The sequence below is a fragment of the Eptesicus fuscus genome, chromosome 10 (assembly GCF_027574615.1).
Source record: "Eptesicus fuscus isolate TK198812 chromosome 10, DD_ASM_mEF_20220401, whole genome shotgun sequence".
NCBI classification, from domain to species: Eukaryota; Metazoa; Chordata; class Mammalia; order Chiroptera; family Vespertilionidae; genus Eptesicus; species Eptesicus fuscus.
In genome coordinates this window covers 88,188,949-88,206,101 of record NC_072482.1, presented here as the reverse complement: position 1 = coordinate 88,206,101, position 17,153 = coordinate 88,188,949, and the positions used below count along the sequence as shown (strand labels likewise).

Here is a 17,153-nt window from a genome sequence, read left to right as displayed (position 1 = left end):
ATAAGGATCAGAGAAGTTAAATACTCCTAGTAACTGTCAAAACTTGAACTCAAAACTGTTTATCACCAAAATATATGCTATTTATTGTTTTTAAATTTTGTTTTTACTTATTTCCTCACAGCTTTGCTGACATATGATTAACAAATAAAAATTGTATATATTCAGGTTGTACAATATGATTTTTTAAAGATATACAATGCAATGATTTCATGTATTTATATATTATGAAAGTACCACAATCAATTTTATTAACACATCCACCACTTCAGAGAGTTAACTTTTGTGTGTGTGTGGTGAGAACACGAAAGATCTACTTTGGGCATTATAGTATTAAAACATTTTCAACACTATATTATTTAAAGAGCTAGGCATATTCGGAGAATTCCAATCAAGGATGACTACAGCATAAGGTGTGAGGAGGAAAGACTGGGCTAGAGATCAGGCTGCAGAAGGCGGCAAATTCCAGATCACAGACCTAGTTATTCCCCAGTCAAGATATGAACTTTATTCTGAAGGTATGAAGAACAATAACAAGGTTTAAACAGGTAAATATATGTTAAAATCAGCATTTAGAAAGACACTTTGGCAAAAGTGAGGAAGACGGATGGGAGATATCAAACAAGGTTAGAATTGGCACACACCAATTACATGTACAAATAAAAGGTAAGAAGGGTGGCCCGGCTGGTTTGGGCTCAGTGGTTGAGCATCAACCTATGAACCAGGAGGTCATAGTTCGATTCCCAGTCAGGGTACATGCCTGGGTTTTGGGCTCAATCCCCAGTGTGGGGGGTGCAGGAGGCAGCTGATCAATGATTCTCTCATCATTGATATTCCTCTGTCTCTCTCTCTCTCTCTCTCTCTTCCTCCCTCCCTGAAATCAATAAAAATATTTTTTAAAAAAGGTAATAAGGGTGTGAACAAAATGAAGTTAATGTCAAATACAAAGTCTTTAAAATTTTCATACAAATTGAAACTTTAAAAATAATTTGTCAAGAGTAAATATGTTTAAATCCAAATTACTCTTTTTTAGCTCTATTTGAACAAACTGAAAAATAGTTTTGACAGATTTCCAGTTTAATCAAATGAGAAAGCACAATATCACTGAATATTTAGAATTATGGATTTCTGAAATTGTGCATACTAATAAAAATATAAAAATTTATTAGCTGTTTAGTGATATTAATTAGAAAACTTAGATTAATTTAAAAATATAAAGATAAACTTTTTTCTCTAGAATTGGGTTGTTAGGGTTTGTCAAGTCAATTCCTTCATTTTTACAGATAACAAAACTCAAGTACAAAGAAGGCATAGTACTTGCCAAATATGCATGGGGTGCCTATTTAGGATTAGAACCCAAGAGTCTTGACTCCTATTTAATGATTTTTCTCACTTTCACATGAAGACCTGGTAAAATAGGAGGGGGAAAAGTAAAGCAAGCTCATAGTAAATATAAACCATATACCAATGCCTACTGGGATCTCATTTCATCCTCACATCTACTTTACAAGGTAGGTATTGTCCATCTTACTGATGGGATACAGAGACTAAATAACTTGTTAAAGGCCACATGACTATCAGACACCAAAGCTCATCTCTTTTCATCATAGCACATTAATGCCAACAAGAAGATAAGAGTTTTCTTCCAATGTTTAACAAAATACCAGGTTTGTATTAATAAATTCAGAAATCATTGAACACTGACCTGTAACATGCACCTGGATACAACAACTTCAGGTACTTCAGGGAATTTTTGTCGCAGGTCATGTAAAACCTGAAAGTCAATTTGGTGGCTTCCTTGGGCCATTCGTATATTGCCCGATCAGGACTACTTATACAGTAGGCAGTTCTAGGCCTTAGTGGAAATAGTACTCATCTCTTCTGTCCAAGCATTTTCTGTGAAAGAAAGAAAGAAAATTTTAATGAGAACTGATTATAGAATGAATATTGTTGTGGATTTTAAATTTCAATACAAAAGGGTATTGTGCTCTAGTACCTAACATTTAATATAAATTATAAAAATATTTAGTCCTATAATGCTTTCCACATAAGTTATACTGTCTTTTCAGTTTTTAACTCCTGATGGCAAGCAGCTGTTCCCATAGGTATTTAAATAAGAAATTATTGTCCAGGTAGTCTTCCCTCATTCTTTTAAAAGGGGAAAGTGACTAACTTTACTGATTTTTTTCTTAATGATTAAAGGATGGCCTGAGGAGAGTAATTCTCATTTACTCTACATAAAATTAAGAACCTGAAAAACTTTGGTTCTACAAATAACTTTGCATGCTTTGTTTAAAAATTACCTATAATCCAATACATTTGATATTTTCTGTTAATTTTCAGATAGACTTAATCCTTAAGTGTGTAATCAATTCATTCTCAGGGGCATAGTAGCACTTTATTCTGTGTTTCCATTAAATCAGTATTTAAAAAATATTAACGCTTGGCCTTAACTCCAGAGATTCTGATTTAATTGGTTGGGGAGGAGCCGGTGCATATCAATTTTTTAAAGTTCCTCAAGTGATTCTAATGTGTGGCCAAAGATGAGAACTGTCTACCTTATTTTTATTCCTAATGTAAACCATGTTGATTCTTATTTAAGCCTCTTTGGGATATAAATAGTATATAAGTATATTAAACTAAAATATCATATTAAAATATTTAAAATCATGGCATTTGCTTAATAATTAAAATACATTTCATTTTAGGATAAATTTAACAAAAAGACAGTCTCTTTAAAACAAATTTCTTATCTGTAGTATTTCTTTTAACCTCATTAACATAACCTTAAGAAAATACAGGTCTGTAAATTCCATGAATATAGAAATTAGGTCTCTTTGATTCATTATTGTAAATCTAGCACTTTGTAGGCAGTTTTCAGCATAACAGTAGATATTAAACTATTTTTTAGTAAATTTAGTTACGACAGAATTTCTGAGTCCTCAACAGAATAGAGAGCATGCACAGTACAGCCTTTCAGATTTTTATTATCATTTGATTAAATTTTACTTAACTCTATGTGACTAGCTTTGTTACATATTAGGTGAAAGCACTGTCAAACCAAGTTATTTGCAATATAGATTTCCAAAATCTATTTCTATGTAAGACACATACACACACAATTTCAGCACTGAAAGTAAGTGTTTCTACAAAAGGGCTGCAGGAGGAAAGTACTGAAAATTAGTAAACGATATTTAAAAATAATTTAAGGGGTGCTGCTCATCTTGAGAAAGCTACCCTTGACTTTACTCTGCCCCTTCCCTCTTCTGGACTAAAACTCCTGGAAAGGGTTGTTTATACTTAATCATCTTCATTTCCTTCCTCCTAATCTCTTATAAATCTACCCCAATCAGGCTTTCATAGCTTTTCCTACTGAAACTATACTTACCAAAACTATCAACAGACCTTCGGATTTTCAAACTAAAGGTCAGTCCTCAGTCTTCATCTTACAGACCTCTCCTCAGTCACTCCCTCATTCTTTAAACAATTTCTTGACTTCTAAGGTTTATACTCTTCTGGTTTTCATCCTACTCACTGGCAGCTCCTTCTCAGTTTTTTTCAGATTCTCTTCCTTTTCTTGACATCTAAATGTTGCTGGGCTAGGGAGTTCAGGTCTAGGGTTTCTTTTCAACTATACCTACACTTCTCTTCAAGGTAATCTCATCCAAACACACTGCTTTAAACAGAGGCTTTGCAAATTTGTATCTCCAACTCCACAGGAGCTCTCGCCCTGGAGTCCCAGACTAATATGGCCTGCTGCCTGCCTGACATACCTCCTTCTGTATATCCAAAATCCTTTTGTGTCCAAAATCAATTTCTTAATTTCCCCTCATCCAAACCAGTCCTTTCCCAGTCTTTTTCATCTCAGCAAATAGTACCATCATTCATATAGTTGTTCCTTCTCTAACATCCCATATCTAATCCATCATCAAATCATGTTAGTTAGATATATCTACAAAAAAAAAAAAAATTCTGAATCTGAATTTCCCCATCTCTGTTACTGCTTTTGTCCAAGCCACCATCATAATTCACCTAGATTGAAAGCCTCTACTCTTGTTCTACATGCACCCCCCTACTCTATTGAGGGGTGTGACTTTGTAAAAATTAAGTCAATCATTCTCCCATGCTCAAAATTCTGCAACACACAACTCCTGGCTAACTACCACCCCTCAAACTTCATCTCCTACCATTCTCCTTGTTCCCTCAGTTCTGAACTGAGCCTTTGGTTCTTTGATTTCTCAAAGAAGCCAATCTCATTCCTCCCGTAGGCCTTTGGACTGGCTGTTCCTTGTGCCTGGAATACTTTCCCCTCAGACTGCTTGCATGGCTCCTTCTCTTACCTCATGAAGATCTCTAACCAAATGTCACTTCCTCAGAAACAGCTTCCCTGACCAATCTATCTAAAATAATGCCACACTTGTCTACCAACCCATCACATTCTTATACCCATTTTCTTCATAGCATTTATCGATACATGACATATACTTATTATCTATCTAGGTATCTCTAAAATGTTAGTTCCACAGGATTAAGAACTTTGAAGCTTACTGCTATCTCCCTAGGATTTAGGTCAAAGAAGCAACATTTTGATAAAATGAAAGTTTTACTGTTTGATTTCTTCAAATTATTTTGTTTCAAGACATTTCTAATGATCTAGATATTTGCTGCTCCCAGAAGCAAGTATCTAGAGGGAGAAGCTTATCCAGAGGGCGAAGCAGATACATTTTCAGTCTAATTCAGCACCATTTTATTATTTAAAAGAGGATAAATAAAAAATAAATTTCAACTTATTTCATTATTAAAACATATACAGAAAGCTCTGAAATTCTTAAAAAAACTATCACACTTGCTTTTCTCTTACAGACTATCAAGTACACAAATGAAGAAACTGTTCAAATGCACAAATGTATTTGGGGGTTCCACTTCCTGGAATGGCTAAGTAGCTCCTACTAGACCAACTCTCTCACCAAGAACAACTATAAACAGACAAAGTATAAAAAGCAACTACTTGAAGGCAGAAAGCAGAAACAGCAATGGGGTGGTAGTGGTGGTGCTAGGGATGGGGAGAAGGGAGTCAGTACTTAGGAGAGAGTACAGCATGGGGTGACTTTCCATTTTTAAAAATAGCTTATAGCCAGAAAGCTGGCCCCAGTTGGTTTGGGTAGATAAACCCTAGACAGAAAACCTGCAATCTTACTCACTTACTGAAACAAAGGACAGACTTTGACATAACCACAACAGCTGAAAACTACTGAGTAAATCACAGAAAGAACAGAAGCACCAAATTCTACATATTCTATCTACACACATCTCTGATCCCCAAACTACACATATGTGAGTGATTCCAAGCAGTCAGGCTAAGGCTAAAAAAACAAAACTGAGATTTCAGTCTATAGTTTGAGTTCAGCCAAGTTAACTAAAACAGACATGCAAGCAAGCAAACAAACAAAACAACCAACCAAATATCAATACTAATTGGAGGAACACAATAGAATTCACAGTCTTTACTATGTGTCATTCATAATGCCCTTGCTCTCCAGGCCACAGAAACCCATGGATTAAATACACGTTCATATTTAGATAACTATTTTAACTTGCCCACTATTTTATCTTTCGTGTCTCCTTCTGCTACCAGATCTGATGCCTGCCATCTCAGTTTATCTTGCTATCAATTTTTTACTCTTTTCTTCACATCATTCAAAAACAGAAATTGAAAGGTGGTATGGTACATTATGAAAAATTGTAGAGAACAGAGCGAGAGAAAGGTAGGGCCCAAATTATGAAGTGCTTCATAGGTCATTAAAATTTGGAGGTTTTACTTCCCATTTCAGAGTAATGGGAAGCCACTTGAAGGATTTAAGCTCAGAAGTAGGAAGAGTGACATGATCGAGAAATTACATATATATGGAGAATCGCTGGCTATAACATAGAGAAAAGGGCAAAAGAATATGTGAGAAGACCAGTTAGAAAACTGTAGTCTAACCAGGAAATGTAACAGCTTGTAAATGCAGAGAAACCAATGGAGACTGAATAGAGGGAAAAACTTAAAAAGATATTTAGGAAGGAAATTATTTTGTTCTTTAGATTCCACATATGAGTGAGATCGTGTGATACTTGTCTTTCTCTGACTGGCTTATTTCGCTTAGCATAATACTTTCCAGGTCCCTCTGTGCTGTCTCAAAGGGTAAGAGATCCTTCTTTTTTACTGCTGCATAGTATTTCAGGGTGTGAATGTAACATAGTTTTTTTTTTAAATCTACTCATCTACTGATGGGCACTTGGGATGTAACCTCTGGCGATAATAATTTTTTTCTGTGAATATTGGAATCTTGAGTTACACAGGACCTAGGAAATCTTGTAAAAGTAAGTAATGTGATAGGTTAGAGAAAAGCCTTGTTGCCCAGTAGACTCCTTGCTAGACTTCCTCTTTCACACATCTGTCCAATTTTACCTCTTAAAACCAACTCTTGGCAACAGATTCTTTACACTAACATTGGTTTCAAAGTGGAGAAAGTAACTTATTCACTGCTGTATCCTAAATATTTAGTGTATGGCAACTAGAAGATGCTTAGTAAATATTTGTTGCAAGGAATCTCTAAATATGCATCAAAACACATATATATTTTAAAGACTACTATAAAAAGTAGTAGTCTCTCCAAACGAAAGTGTTTTCCTTACCCTCAACTATAAGTCAGTGCTGCTATAACACCTTGCTTTGAAACTGCATATTTGTTCCAATATAATTGATATATTAGGGAACAATTTGAGCATTAAGTAAATTTTTGCTGTGATTTTGTCTGTGAGAAATACTAGATGGATGCAGAAAATCATATTCACCTGAAACAAGTTAATATACAAAATGTAAATATGAACACACCTCAAACATGTTAGTTCCCTCACTCACTACATCTGTATGCAGTCGGTCACACCCATCCACATCTTTTGTTACAACTTTCCTTCTGATTTCAGAAAACCCTCCTTTAACCTCTTCACAATAATAAGCTGCCATACTTATGTTCACTTCTGTAAGCAAATTCAGGTTTTTTCAAAGCAAAGAACAATATTTATTTGTATAAATGCTGTATAAGTATTTATATATTTCTTAACCGCTTAACATTTATACTACCATGCTTTTTTTAAGGTTCCTATCTTTTTTTAATGTTCATTTAATGAAGTTTTTGAGTGTTGTACCCCAAATTTATTTTTTCCATAAACTCTGTTTGTTTGTGTTTTTGGTACAATTTGCAAAGCGTGGTGATTTTTAGAAATAAACACCTATGTCAAGTGTTAACAGAACTACTGCAAAGCCCCTCTGACCCCAACAACTATTAACACTAACTTCCCCAGGATGTCTAATGGGAAGGCAGAATGTTTCAACTTATCTTTGGTTGTCAATATGATATTAACAGTTTCTTATCACTAATTATAATGTGTCTCTTCTGTGGACTACCTGACATTATCACACTGCAGTTGAGTTATTCTTTAAAGACTATGATAGAAAGAAGCTATGATATGCAATAAAAATAGCAGGATGATGCTATAATTTTTTAAATAAAAGTTAAAGCAAGTTTTGAAACCTTTTGGCCTGAAGGAAGATTTTAGGATTTAGCCAGAAAAATAATTATATTACCTGCCTAATTACATGTACAATTTTAAGCACCTTTTACATTATTGATGTATTATGTAAATACGTCATCAAGTGCCAGTTAGGTAATAATTGATGCACTTCACATTTTTTTCCCTTTTAATGTTTTATTACATACCATATATAAATTACAACCACACAATATAATTCTCATTCACGATGATGGTTTGAATCATAAAATTTCAAGTATGAAATGTACTGTTTATTTCACAGGGAAAGTAAGCAATACAACCAGTCTTCTTGTCTATTTTTGTGATTCAGTGCTTTAAGAGGTAAATTTAAATTACATAGCGCGTTCAGAGAATGCCTCATCCCCCGACGAGGGGGGGGTCAATGAGGTGTTATAGTACATAAGAATTAAGACTCAAATTGCCTACAAGCCATGAACAGTTGTATTCCTCGCATGATGAGTGTGCACTTCACATTTTTTAACTTTAAAATAATTTACAAATGTCATTAAACATGAAAAATTTCAAAATTATTTTTAATAGCAAATTAGTAGAATTATATTTCTTGGAACATGATGTTACAAATTTACGAGGGCAAAGCAAAATACACCCCCCCCAAATCTATAATATCAAGCTATTTTTCTACAAGTTCAAGTATAAGAATAAAAAATCTAAAATTCAAATACTAACACCATTCAAGATTAAAAACAAGATAAATATAATGTCTTTAGCATAAAACAGATGTCATATCCAATCATTTTACATAGTTAACCAGTTATTTGCAAAAACAAAATAACAGTAACATACCAAAATCAATCATCTGAATGCTACTTAATTTAGGTTATCTATTATGTATAGAGTTTTTTTATAAGCTAGAAGGGAACAATGAATTATGTTACCAAACAATAGATTTCTCAACTTTAAAATCCTATACTAATTTACTTTCTAAAGAAAAATAATAAACATTAACAGATGAAGTAACATAATAATCTACACTACCTCTTCTTAAAAATAAAGCTTCCCAATTTTCTCCTTTAATACACTGCCTCAAGTCTATGAATGCTGACCATTTCTTATGGCTAAAAGGCTTACCAGTAATACGTTCTTCTAAAAGGAATGTGCAATTCAGCCACACTTGGCAATTTATGTACTGTGGTTTTGTGGTGAGTGCTACCATTTTCTAAGGATCAAAAAAAGTGCAATAAATCTAAGACAGAATGGTTATAATTCATCAAAACATATTATATAACGACTTTTTGTGTATTTTCCAACTCATCTCTCATTATTTTCCAATACATTAGGGCTTTAAGATAAAAACAGAGTTACTGTTAGTGCCCCTCTTTTTACTTAATTTTTGGATAATCCATCCTGTACATAAATATAATCTTTAAGAAAAAGATAATATAAATATGTGATATGACAATAAGATCCTATTTATTAGTAAAAGGGGGAAAAAGGAGAAAGAAAATGAAAGCACTTGAAAGAACCAATTTCCATGTCACATTAACCATAAACATTTGTAATGAACCAGTGAACTTAATGACATGTGGTAATTATAACAATTTGGTTAAAATATTAATCTAAAATGGCATCGTAGTATGAAGATTAAGAGAAAGTTATGAGAACGTTCACCAACTGATCCCCATGCAGTTTCAATCCTTTCTTGGCTCTGTTTTTCCTAATTCTCATATCACTTTGCCCAGCTTCTTTCTAATGTAATGGCTCTCAGTTGACTTTTCTCCAGAATGAACTGATAGCCAGATGCTAGGTATGTGTTATGGCTCTGGGTTAACACTAGGAGTGTGATGACTAAGTTCACGAGTTAGACATAATGTTATTATTGATGTCTTAAAACTTTTCATAACTAACCAAAAGTTAAACTGGCAAATTTAAATTATACACATACAATTGATTGGTAATCTGACAACTATGGTAAATCATGAGACCTCTAAGCCTGCTAACAAAGATAAAATCTATGTGCAAAGCAAAAGATTTAAACCAGATGTCATCACTATAATAGCACTCAGAATCTTAAAAAGAAAGAGAATTCAACATGAGCAAAGTTAAAACTAATAAAACAATATTGAACTGAATCAAGTCTCTAAAATACAATATGTACAATGCAATAATTTTCTTAAGTATTTGCCAGTCTTTCAAATCCAACACTTCATTGTAGAGTTGGCTATTCGTCTTATTATGGCTAAACTAAATGAATTTTTTGTTATATTGTCAAGAATCATCTCAGAACTGTATAGAAACTCCCATCTCAGCAGATTTATTATATATAAATGTTTCATATTTTTCCAAATAATTATAGGTACCCTTAGATGATATTCAATTAATAATATTTTTAATTATTTAACTAAATAAAAAAGAAATCAGAATTTCATCCTATAATATTTATCAATAAATATAGAAAGACTTCCCTAATGAAATATGAACTCTGAACTGTAAAATATATGCAAGTGATAATTTAATTAGCATCTTTATGAAATAACATTTTATAATGTTATTTTTTATATATTATATTTTATATGTATCGTCTGTGTGTGTGTGTATATATATATATATGTGTATATATATATATATATATATGTATATATAATCTCACTTAATAAACCTGTTGAGTGCCTACAACTTAATACTATAATTGGTGCTAAAATATTAAAATTAATAAAAGCACAGTTGCCTATGTTCAACAAATTTTAGAAGGAAAAGACAAACATCAAAGACATGTAATAACTGAGTAGTTACAGATATAATGTGCAATACGCAAGGGAAAAGGAGGGATCAGTTAATTCTGATATAAAAGGAGGATTTAGGAAAGGATTCATTACAGAATGTGACAGCTAAGCTGGACCTTGGAAGATGAAAATATGTTTACTAGGTGGATAGGTGAGAGGAAAAGAATACTTCAGACATAAATAGTTGCCTGGGGAAAGACTTCAAGGAGTAAAATAGCATGGAAAGTTTGGGGAAAGGTAAGTAGCTGGCTAATGATGAAGTGCAGGGACTGAGACTAACAAGGAGAAAGTGGGATGAAAGATGAGGCTGAAGAAGAGGGCAGGGTTACATTATAGAGGAGATCTATATTGCCCTCCTTTGCAGCATGCATGCTGCATCCCATAAGTCAGCAAAACAGCATGCCTCTCACTTTCTTGATTCAGATAATTTATCTCTGAAGTTCCAGGCCCTGCCTGGTTCTGTGACTTTCTACCAAGTCCCAGAGGTGGGCATACATTCATTCAGCAATATTCACTCTGTGCCACATAGAGGTGTATAAACTGCAATGAAGTCAAGAGAAAGAAATGCCTAAACTCAGGAATTAAGGACAGGCAGGAGCAACTTCACAAAGAATGTAGTGCTTGAGCTTAGCCATGAAAAATAAATAAAAATCTTGCAGGATAGCACTGGTGACTGTACTGGGGGGAAAGCCATGATAGAACATGATTGATACATTTGAGGAATTATGGCTATAATGCAGCTGGGAAGTGAGATGAAGATGAAAAGGTGGGAAATTTTCAGTGAAAAATATACAGATTTCAGATAATGTAAAATATACATATAAGAAAATTCTACTAGTCTGAAACTTTCTCATAGATATGACCCACTTTTTAGTTCATTTCTGGGATCCATTCCACAAACATTGCCTACTATATACCACGCAATGTGCTCTTATTACGCAAAAATGAATAAAATAGTCCATGCTTTTGAGAACATTATAATCTAGATTTCAGATTTATACTGGGACTTCTCACAGCACATCTGTTATGTCATTTTATCCTCCCCACATATGAAGCAAAGAAGACAATTGTCATACCATGGTTTTTTAAACTGAAGAGAATCATGGAGAGACATATTAACAGATATATTTAGTTTCAACAGAGTCAGTAGCAGATCAACTGTGGTGTCACTACTCACTGTTACTACAATCAGTTGTGAGATGGGTTGAATGAAATTAGTTGCTAGTAAGTACCAGAGTTCTACCTCTTTATCTATATAAATTAAAGCATCTAATCTAGAGACAAACACAGGCATTCAAAGAGGAGCATACAAGGATGACCACCTTCAGTGTGTATTAACAACCTGAATGTTCAGTGAGGAATGATTAAGTAAATCATTGTATAGCAATACTAAGGAATACCATGCAACTGTTTTAAAAAGTGGAGTAAGACATCCAGATAATTATATGGAAAGATTTGTAAGACATTACCAAATGAAAAAAAGATGCAAAACCCATGTACTATAGAATATGTGCTTTAAAAAAAAAAAAAAAAGATACAAAAAAGAGATAAATTTTAAACAGATATTTTTATATGTATGTATAGGAAGGGTGCTAAAAGGATATCACTAATTATTTGGAAGAGGGAGCTGGGTAAAGGGACTCATGATAGAAGATGGTCTAAGGAGGTTTAGTCATCTCTGCTATGTTTTCATTTTTTATAAGACTATATATGCATGTATTGTTTGTATAATTAGTCATAAACAATTGAGATAATTAGAGCAGAATATTTTCCTTATAAAATTATTTCCTATATATTTTCACATAACTTGTATTCTGATACATGGGTAGGAGAGTAATAGTAGGATGGAATGAGTTATTTGAAAGTACCTGTACTTAGCCAACTATATGTAATTTCAAATACTTAAAGGACTATGTTATCTATGTTGAAACTGTTACTAATATAGTTGTTAACAGCTGCAACAATTATCAATTTTCGGGATGCTTGACAGATGAGATCTAAAGTTATGTTTTAATTAAATTAATTTAATTTATTCAAGACTACCTCTATGTTTAGTCTTGTACCTTATAATCAATCCACTGGATAAAAAAAATAAAAAAGGCGTGGTCTAGCTCTCTCTTTTTTTATGCTAAGGCTAACTCCACATAAACTATTATGCAGCCCTCAAACTAAGTAATAGGGGTGGGGAACATCCAGTCCTGCAAAATCATTTGGTCTGACCCTGCCAAGGCATTAGGGGTGAGTTAATTAAATGTTTGACCAAATATAAAAAAGGCTAATTTTTAAGTTGATAATTTTATATAGCCTGCGAATGATGTTATAAATATCCAAATGGCCCTTGGCAGAAAAAAGGTCCCCCACCCCTTGTTTAAATGTTTAAAAGAAAGAGGTAAGGGGTAGTAAAAAATAAGTTTATTGTTACTATCTTAAGAATCTCCCAATAAATGCAACACTCTTATAGGAATTTATCTCACATAAATGTAAACAAGAACAATTTTCTGAGCTTATAATCACTAGTCCTGTGCTAAATGATTAACAAGTATTATTTCTCACAACATTCCTGTAGGAAGGATTAAATGAGAAATTGCACATATAACTCTTCATACACAATCCCTGACATATAATAATAAATGTTGCCCTTTATTAGGTATTACTACTGCCTAATCTTTAACTTTATCAAGCAACCCTTGCTCTGCCACATTCAGTTTTTCAAAAGATTCATGGATTTCAATACACCAGGGCTAAAATGTCTTCAATAGATTCCATTATCTACTGAATGAAATCCAACTCCTTCACTTGACTTTTGAAAGCATGTATAGCAATAGCTCCATATCCCATCATATCATCCTGTATCCCACTGTTCTCTAGGCACACTGTATTGCTCACAATTTCTAGATCATAATACTTACTTTCATTTCCATAAATTAGAAATACTCTTTCCACTCTCCCTGAAGAATTCTAACTATCCTTCAAGGCTCAGTAGAAACATTACCTTTCCTAAAAAATTGATTCTCTCTGGTACTTTCAAGTACATTGTTTGTACCTCTATTATGATACTTTAAAAAAAATTACTTGTCTGTAAACTCACTGAAAGTAAAGTTTATTCATTTTGACATCTTTACTGTGTCTAGCACAGTGCTTTAAACACAACTTGCATTTAATAATATAGATTTTTACCATTACTGATAGCCCCAGTGATAACTAATAAGACTTGAAATTCAATGCAGTTCCCTCTACAATTTCTCCTTTAATTCATTTAACAGTGGTAATGCTCCTATAATTCTAGTAGTAGCTCCCTTTCCAGTCCTAATTCAACACTCAGATTAAATTTTTTCCAAAACAAATATTACCAAACAAATAATGTGGCGCATAACCAGTGACCTAATGCTGACAAGATTGGCTAACATTAAATTCATTATACATTAACAACGGAGGAATATAAAGAAAGCACAAGCTAGAATATTAGTATCATCTCTTAAGATAACAATTGGAATATATAGTAAAATTCCTCTGTTCAATATTGGTAATCTCTAACCTATCTGAATTGAACTTTAAAATCAAAAGATATGTATGGTTATCTTTTTTAGTAAATAAAATCACCTTTTATGGATTCTGTTTCTAAATCTGTACAAATTGGTAAAAGCAATAAAGGTCCTTAAAAGCTAACTGACCTCAACCCTCAAACTATTCATAAGTTTTCTCTTGGTTAAAATCTAAGGCGGCAGGAAACCTCAGTTTTAATTTTGTTACTAAAATTCCAACTACTTTCTAGTCTGGTTTCTTTTGAGCACTCAAAAAAATATAGCAAATATTAGTTATATACTTACATTTAAAATAATTAAATTCTTCAGGTAACAGTTCTATATAATACATTATTTGGTTGTATCCAGAAATCTTACTTATGACTTACAATTACCGAAGAATATATTTACCCTTTACGTGAAGACATTTGTAGTATAGAATGGTTGAGAAACTCAGGATGGAGAACTAGTTTCATTTACTTAATTCCCTATATTACTTGTACTATATGTGAACCTCTGAAAGGAAGACAGTTCTATTGTGGTTATTGTTTACTTTTTAATGAAGACCAGATTACTTTTTGTACATTTACAGGGCTTTACTCAATAGGATTTCAAATTTATTTTTCTTAAATTGTTTCTGGATTAGTTTGCTACCACTAGCAAACAGTTCAATTAGAAATATTCAGGCAAAAGGTATGTTAAGGTCAATACTAGCTGCAAGTTACCTAAATGTTAGGGAGGCTACTATATTTTAAAGCAAGATGACCACAAATTTTGAAAATAAAGTTTTGGTTATTATAGATTTCATCGTAAGGCAGTTACATAGGCTAAGCTTGACTGGTGCCATTGACTTTAGCATACCTGGAAATAGAAAAATTCAAATTGTAGCTGTTCTTGGTTGGCTCACTGCCATTTTTGCAGCTTACAAATTTTTAATTAAGTAACTGCAGTGAGCTCATCTCTACTGGATACTTCTTTTCCAGGGCAGGTCCAGGAACGGGGTCTGGAGCCTTGAAAGCAGAAGAGAAACTAGAGTAAACTAGAGGTAGGCAGAACAAGAAACGTGACCAGATAACATTATGAGATCTAACAGCAGTGAGGTAGTTCCCAATGTCTCTCACATAAAATATTTCAAAGTGGAATGAGGGTCTCTTAAATTTTAAGTTATCAGAAGATGCTATTTACATTAGCTGTCATTATTTTTATCTTCCCAGCTCTATTCTGGACTCCCGATTCTAGAAATTGAAATAGTAGCTTTTATGAAATCTCTAGTGGCTTTTAGCAATAGACTGTCCAACATCAGACCACAGAGTATAACAGAAAGAGAAAAACAATAAACCCAATTTCAGTGGTAAAACTTTCCAAAGTCCTCATTTTCAGGTCATTTTGTTTTTCTCTTTTGCTTGCTATTTTATTTACAATGGTCTTCTAACTGTTCCCCTAATTTCCTAAAATAAATTCTCAGAGATTTCTTTAAAAAATGCTTTCGATACATCCAAACAGTGAATTTAATTCCAAGTTCTAATAAAAAACAAACAAACTTGGTAATTCTTAAAGAGGGAGGCAAAGAATAGCTCATAAGATGTGATTCTGCACCACACTGGAAATTCTTTTTTTCCATTACCAAAATAGATTCAATGATTTAAAAATTTTTTTGTTAGGTCCATATTAAAAAAACAACAACCATACAACTACAAAGGTTACAGAAATGGTAGGATATTAAAAGTGGGAGACTGGTGAACTAATTAGATCACTAAGGCCTGCAAACAATGTCCTTATACTTGGCAGGCTAGCACCCTAAGGAGTTTCTCCAAGAAACCAATCCCACAGCAGTCAACATAAATTGAATTCTCTGCTGCTGCCAAATGATGGCTGCTTGTGAGAATTGTAACAGGACCAAAAAAAAGTGAAGACAAGGATTCAAATAACTTTTTGCATTCTTGGTAACTAGCAATACAATAAAGCAAAATAGCATAAAAGTAGTTCTTAAGAAAAATGCAAATTTTCCATCACTGTGATGGCATATTGTTATAGTAAAAAAAAAAAAAAAAAAAAAAAAAAAGAAGTCTGGAAGGGATAGATTTAGCTTTGGACTAAAATTCTCTGCAGAAGATTTCTTTCTCTGAAATGGGGCACCACTGCCCACCTCACTGGATTGCCATGAGAATTAGCTAAAGTCTAGAAAGCACCTAAAAACTTAGCATATATTAGGTATTCAATACATTTTTTGTTCTAAACATGGGTATACTTAAGTGTTCATTTTCATAAATGCTAAAGCAACAGCTGTGTAACAAGCTTTAGTTTTAAATCATCTGCATCACATCCTAAGAGATAGAACTCATTTTTCATTATTGCTTGCAGAACTACAAGGTAAATGTGTGAGAGAGTTCAATTCTGAGAGTTAATGATGAATAAAAATATAAGAATTTACATCTCGGATATAAAGAGAATTAGTGGCAAACGAAAAGACATGTAATTCTTCTCCAAGTAAAGTAGAAAATACTTTTGTCAATAGCCCTCCTTAAGGTTACACAGTGCTTTTTAAAAAACAAAAGTATCAATACATGATATAACTTAGGTCTTTAAGTCAGAAAATGCCTTAAGGGCAAAGAAAACCCTTACATTTGTGCAATAATTTTTCTCTAACTGATAGAACAGTGGGTTCCACACAAAATTATTATTTACCAAATAAGGCTCAAAGATCAGATTACACCTTTCCTGGCATTACTAAGCAATAAAGCAAGTATCTCAGCCACAGGAATAAAAAAAACACAAACCCTTAAAGTCATTCTAAATGTATTTATTGCTGCAACTTTATTTCAATGTAGTTTTTCTTTATATATTTTTACTGATTTCAGAGATGAAGGAAGAGGGAGGGAGGGAGGGAGGGAGGGAGAGAGGGAGAGAGAGAGGGAGAGAGAGAGAGAGAGAGAGAGAGAGAGGGAGAGAGAGAGAGAGAGAGAGAGAGAGAGAGAGAAAGAAACATCAATGTTGAGAGAGAACCATTGATTGGCTGCCTCTTGCAAGTCCCACACTGGGGATCTAGCTGCAACCCAGGCCTGTGCCCTGACCACTCGCTGGGCTCAAAGTAGTTTTTAGAAGTTAACTTGCAAAGTGTCTTATTCAAAATAGACTGCAATTTACTTAGAGATAAGATTAAATAATCTCTGCATTCCCCAGAAGGCAAAAAAAAAGTATTTTAAGAATGAGAATCCTCATTAACTCATATGGATAGACTTTCAGTATAAAGGACATAAAAGCAACAAAAAAAATAAACACACAAAAAAACCCCACTTTA

General features: G+C 33.3%; 1 protein-coding gene and 1 long non-coding RNA gene across 6 annotated transcripts in view; one reads left to right on the top strand and one right to left on the bottom strand.

Moving 5' to 3' along the window:
• The window catches only part of TAB2 (TGF-beta activated kinase 1 (MAP3K7) binding protein 2), a 65,817-nt gene that overhangs the window by 25,251 nt on the left and 23,413 nt on the right, over positions 1–17,153 (bottom strand). For 2 of the 4 annotated variants that reach the window (XM_028136251.2, XM_054721752.1), the window contains exons 2-4: positions 14,717–14,865; positions 8,683–8,770; positions 1,703–1,893 (exon numbers count right to left, since the gene is read on the bottom strand). In XM_028136251.2, the coding sequence (XP_027992052.1) occupies positions 1,703–1,804 (102 nt within the window). In that variant the 5' untranslated portion in view covers positions 1,805–1,893; positions 8,683–8,770; positions 14,717–14,865. The remainder of the gene's footprint in view (positions 1–1,702; positions 1,894–8,682; positions 8,771–14,716; positions 14,866–17,153) is intronic. The other 2 variants (XM_028136250.2, XM_008159425.3) reach the window with 2 other exon arrangements.
• Positions 1–17,153, top strand: part of LOC129150437 (uncharacterized) — a 78,387-nt gene that overhangs the window by 43,901 nt on the left and 17,333 nt on the right. The gene's annotated exons all lie outside the window — the stretch shown is intronic.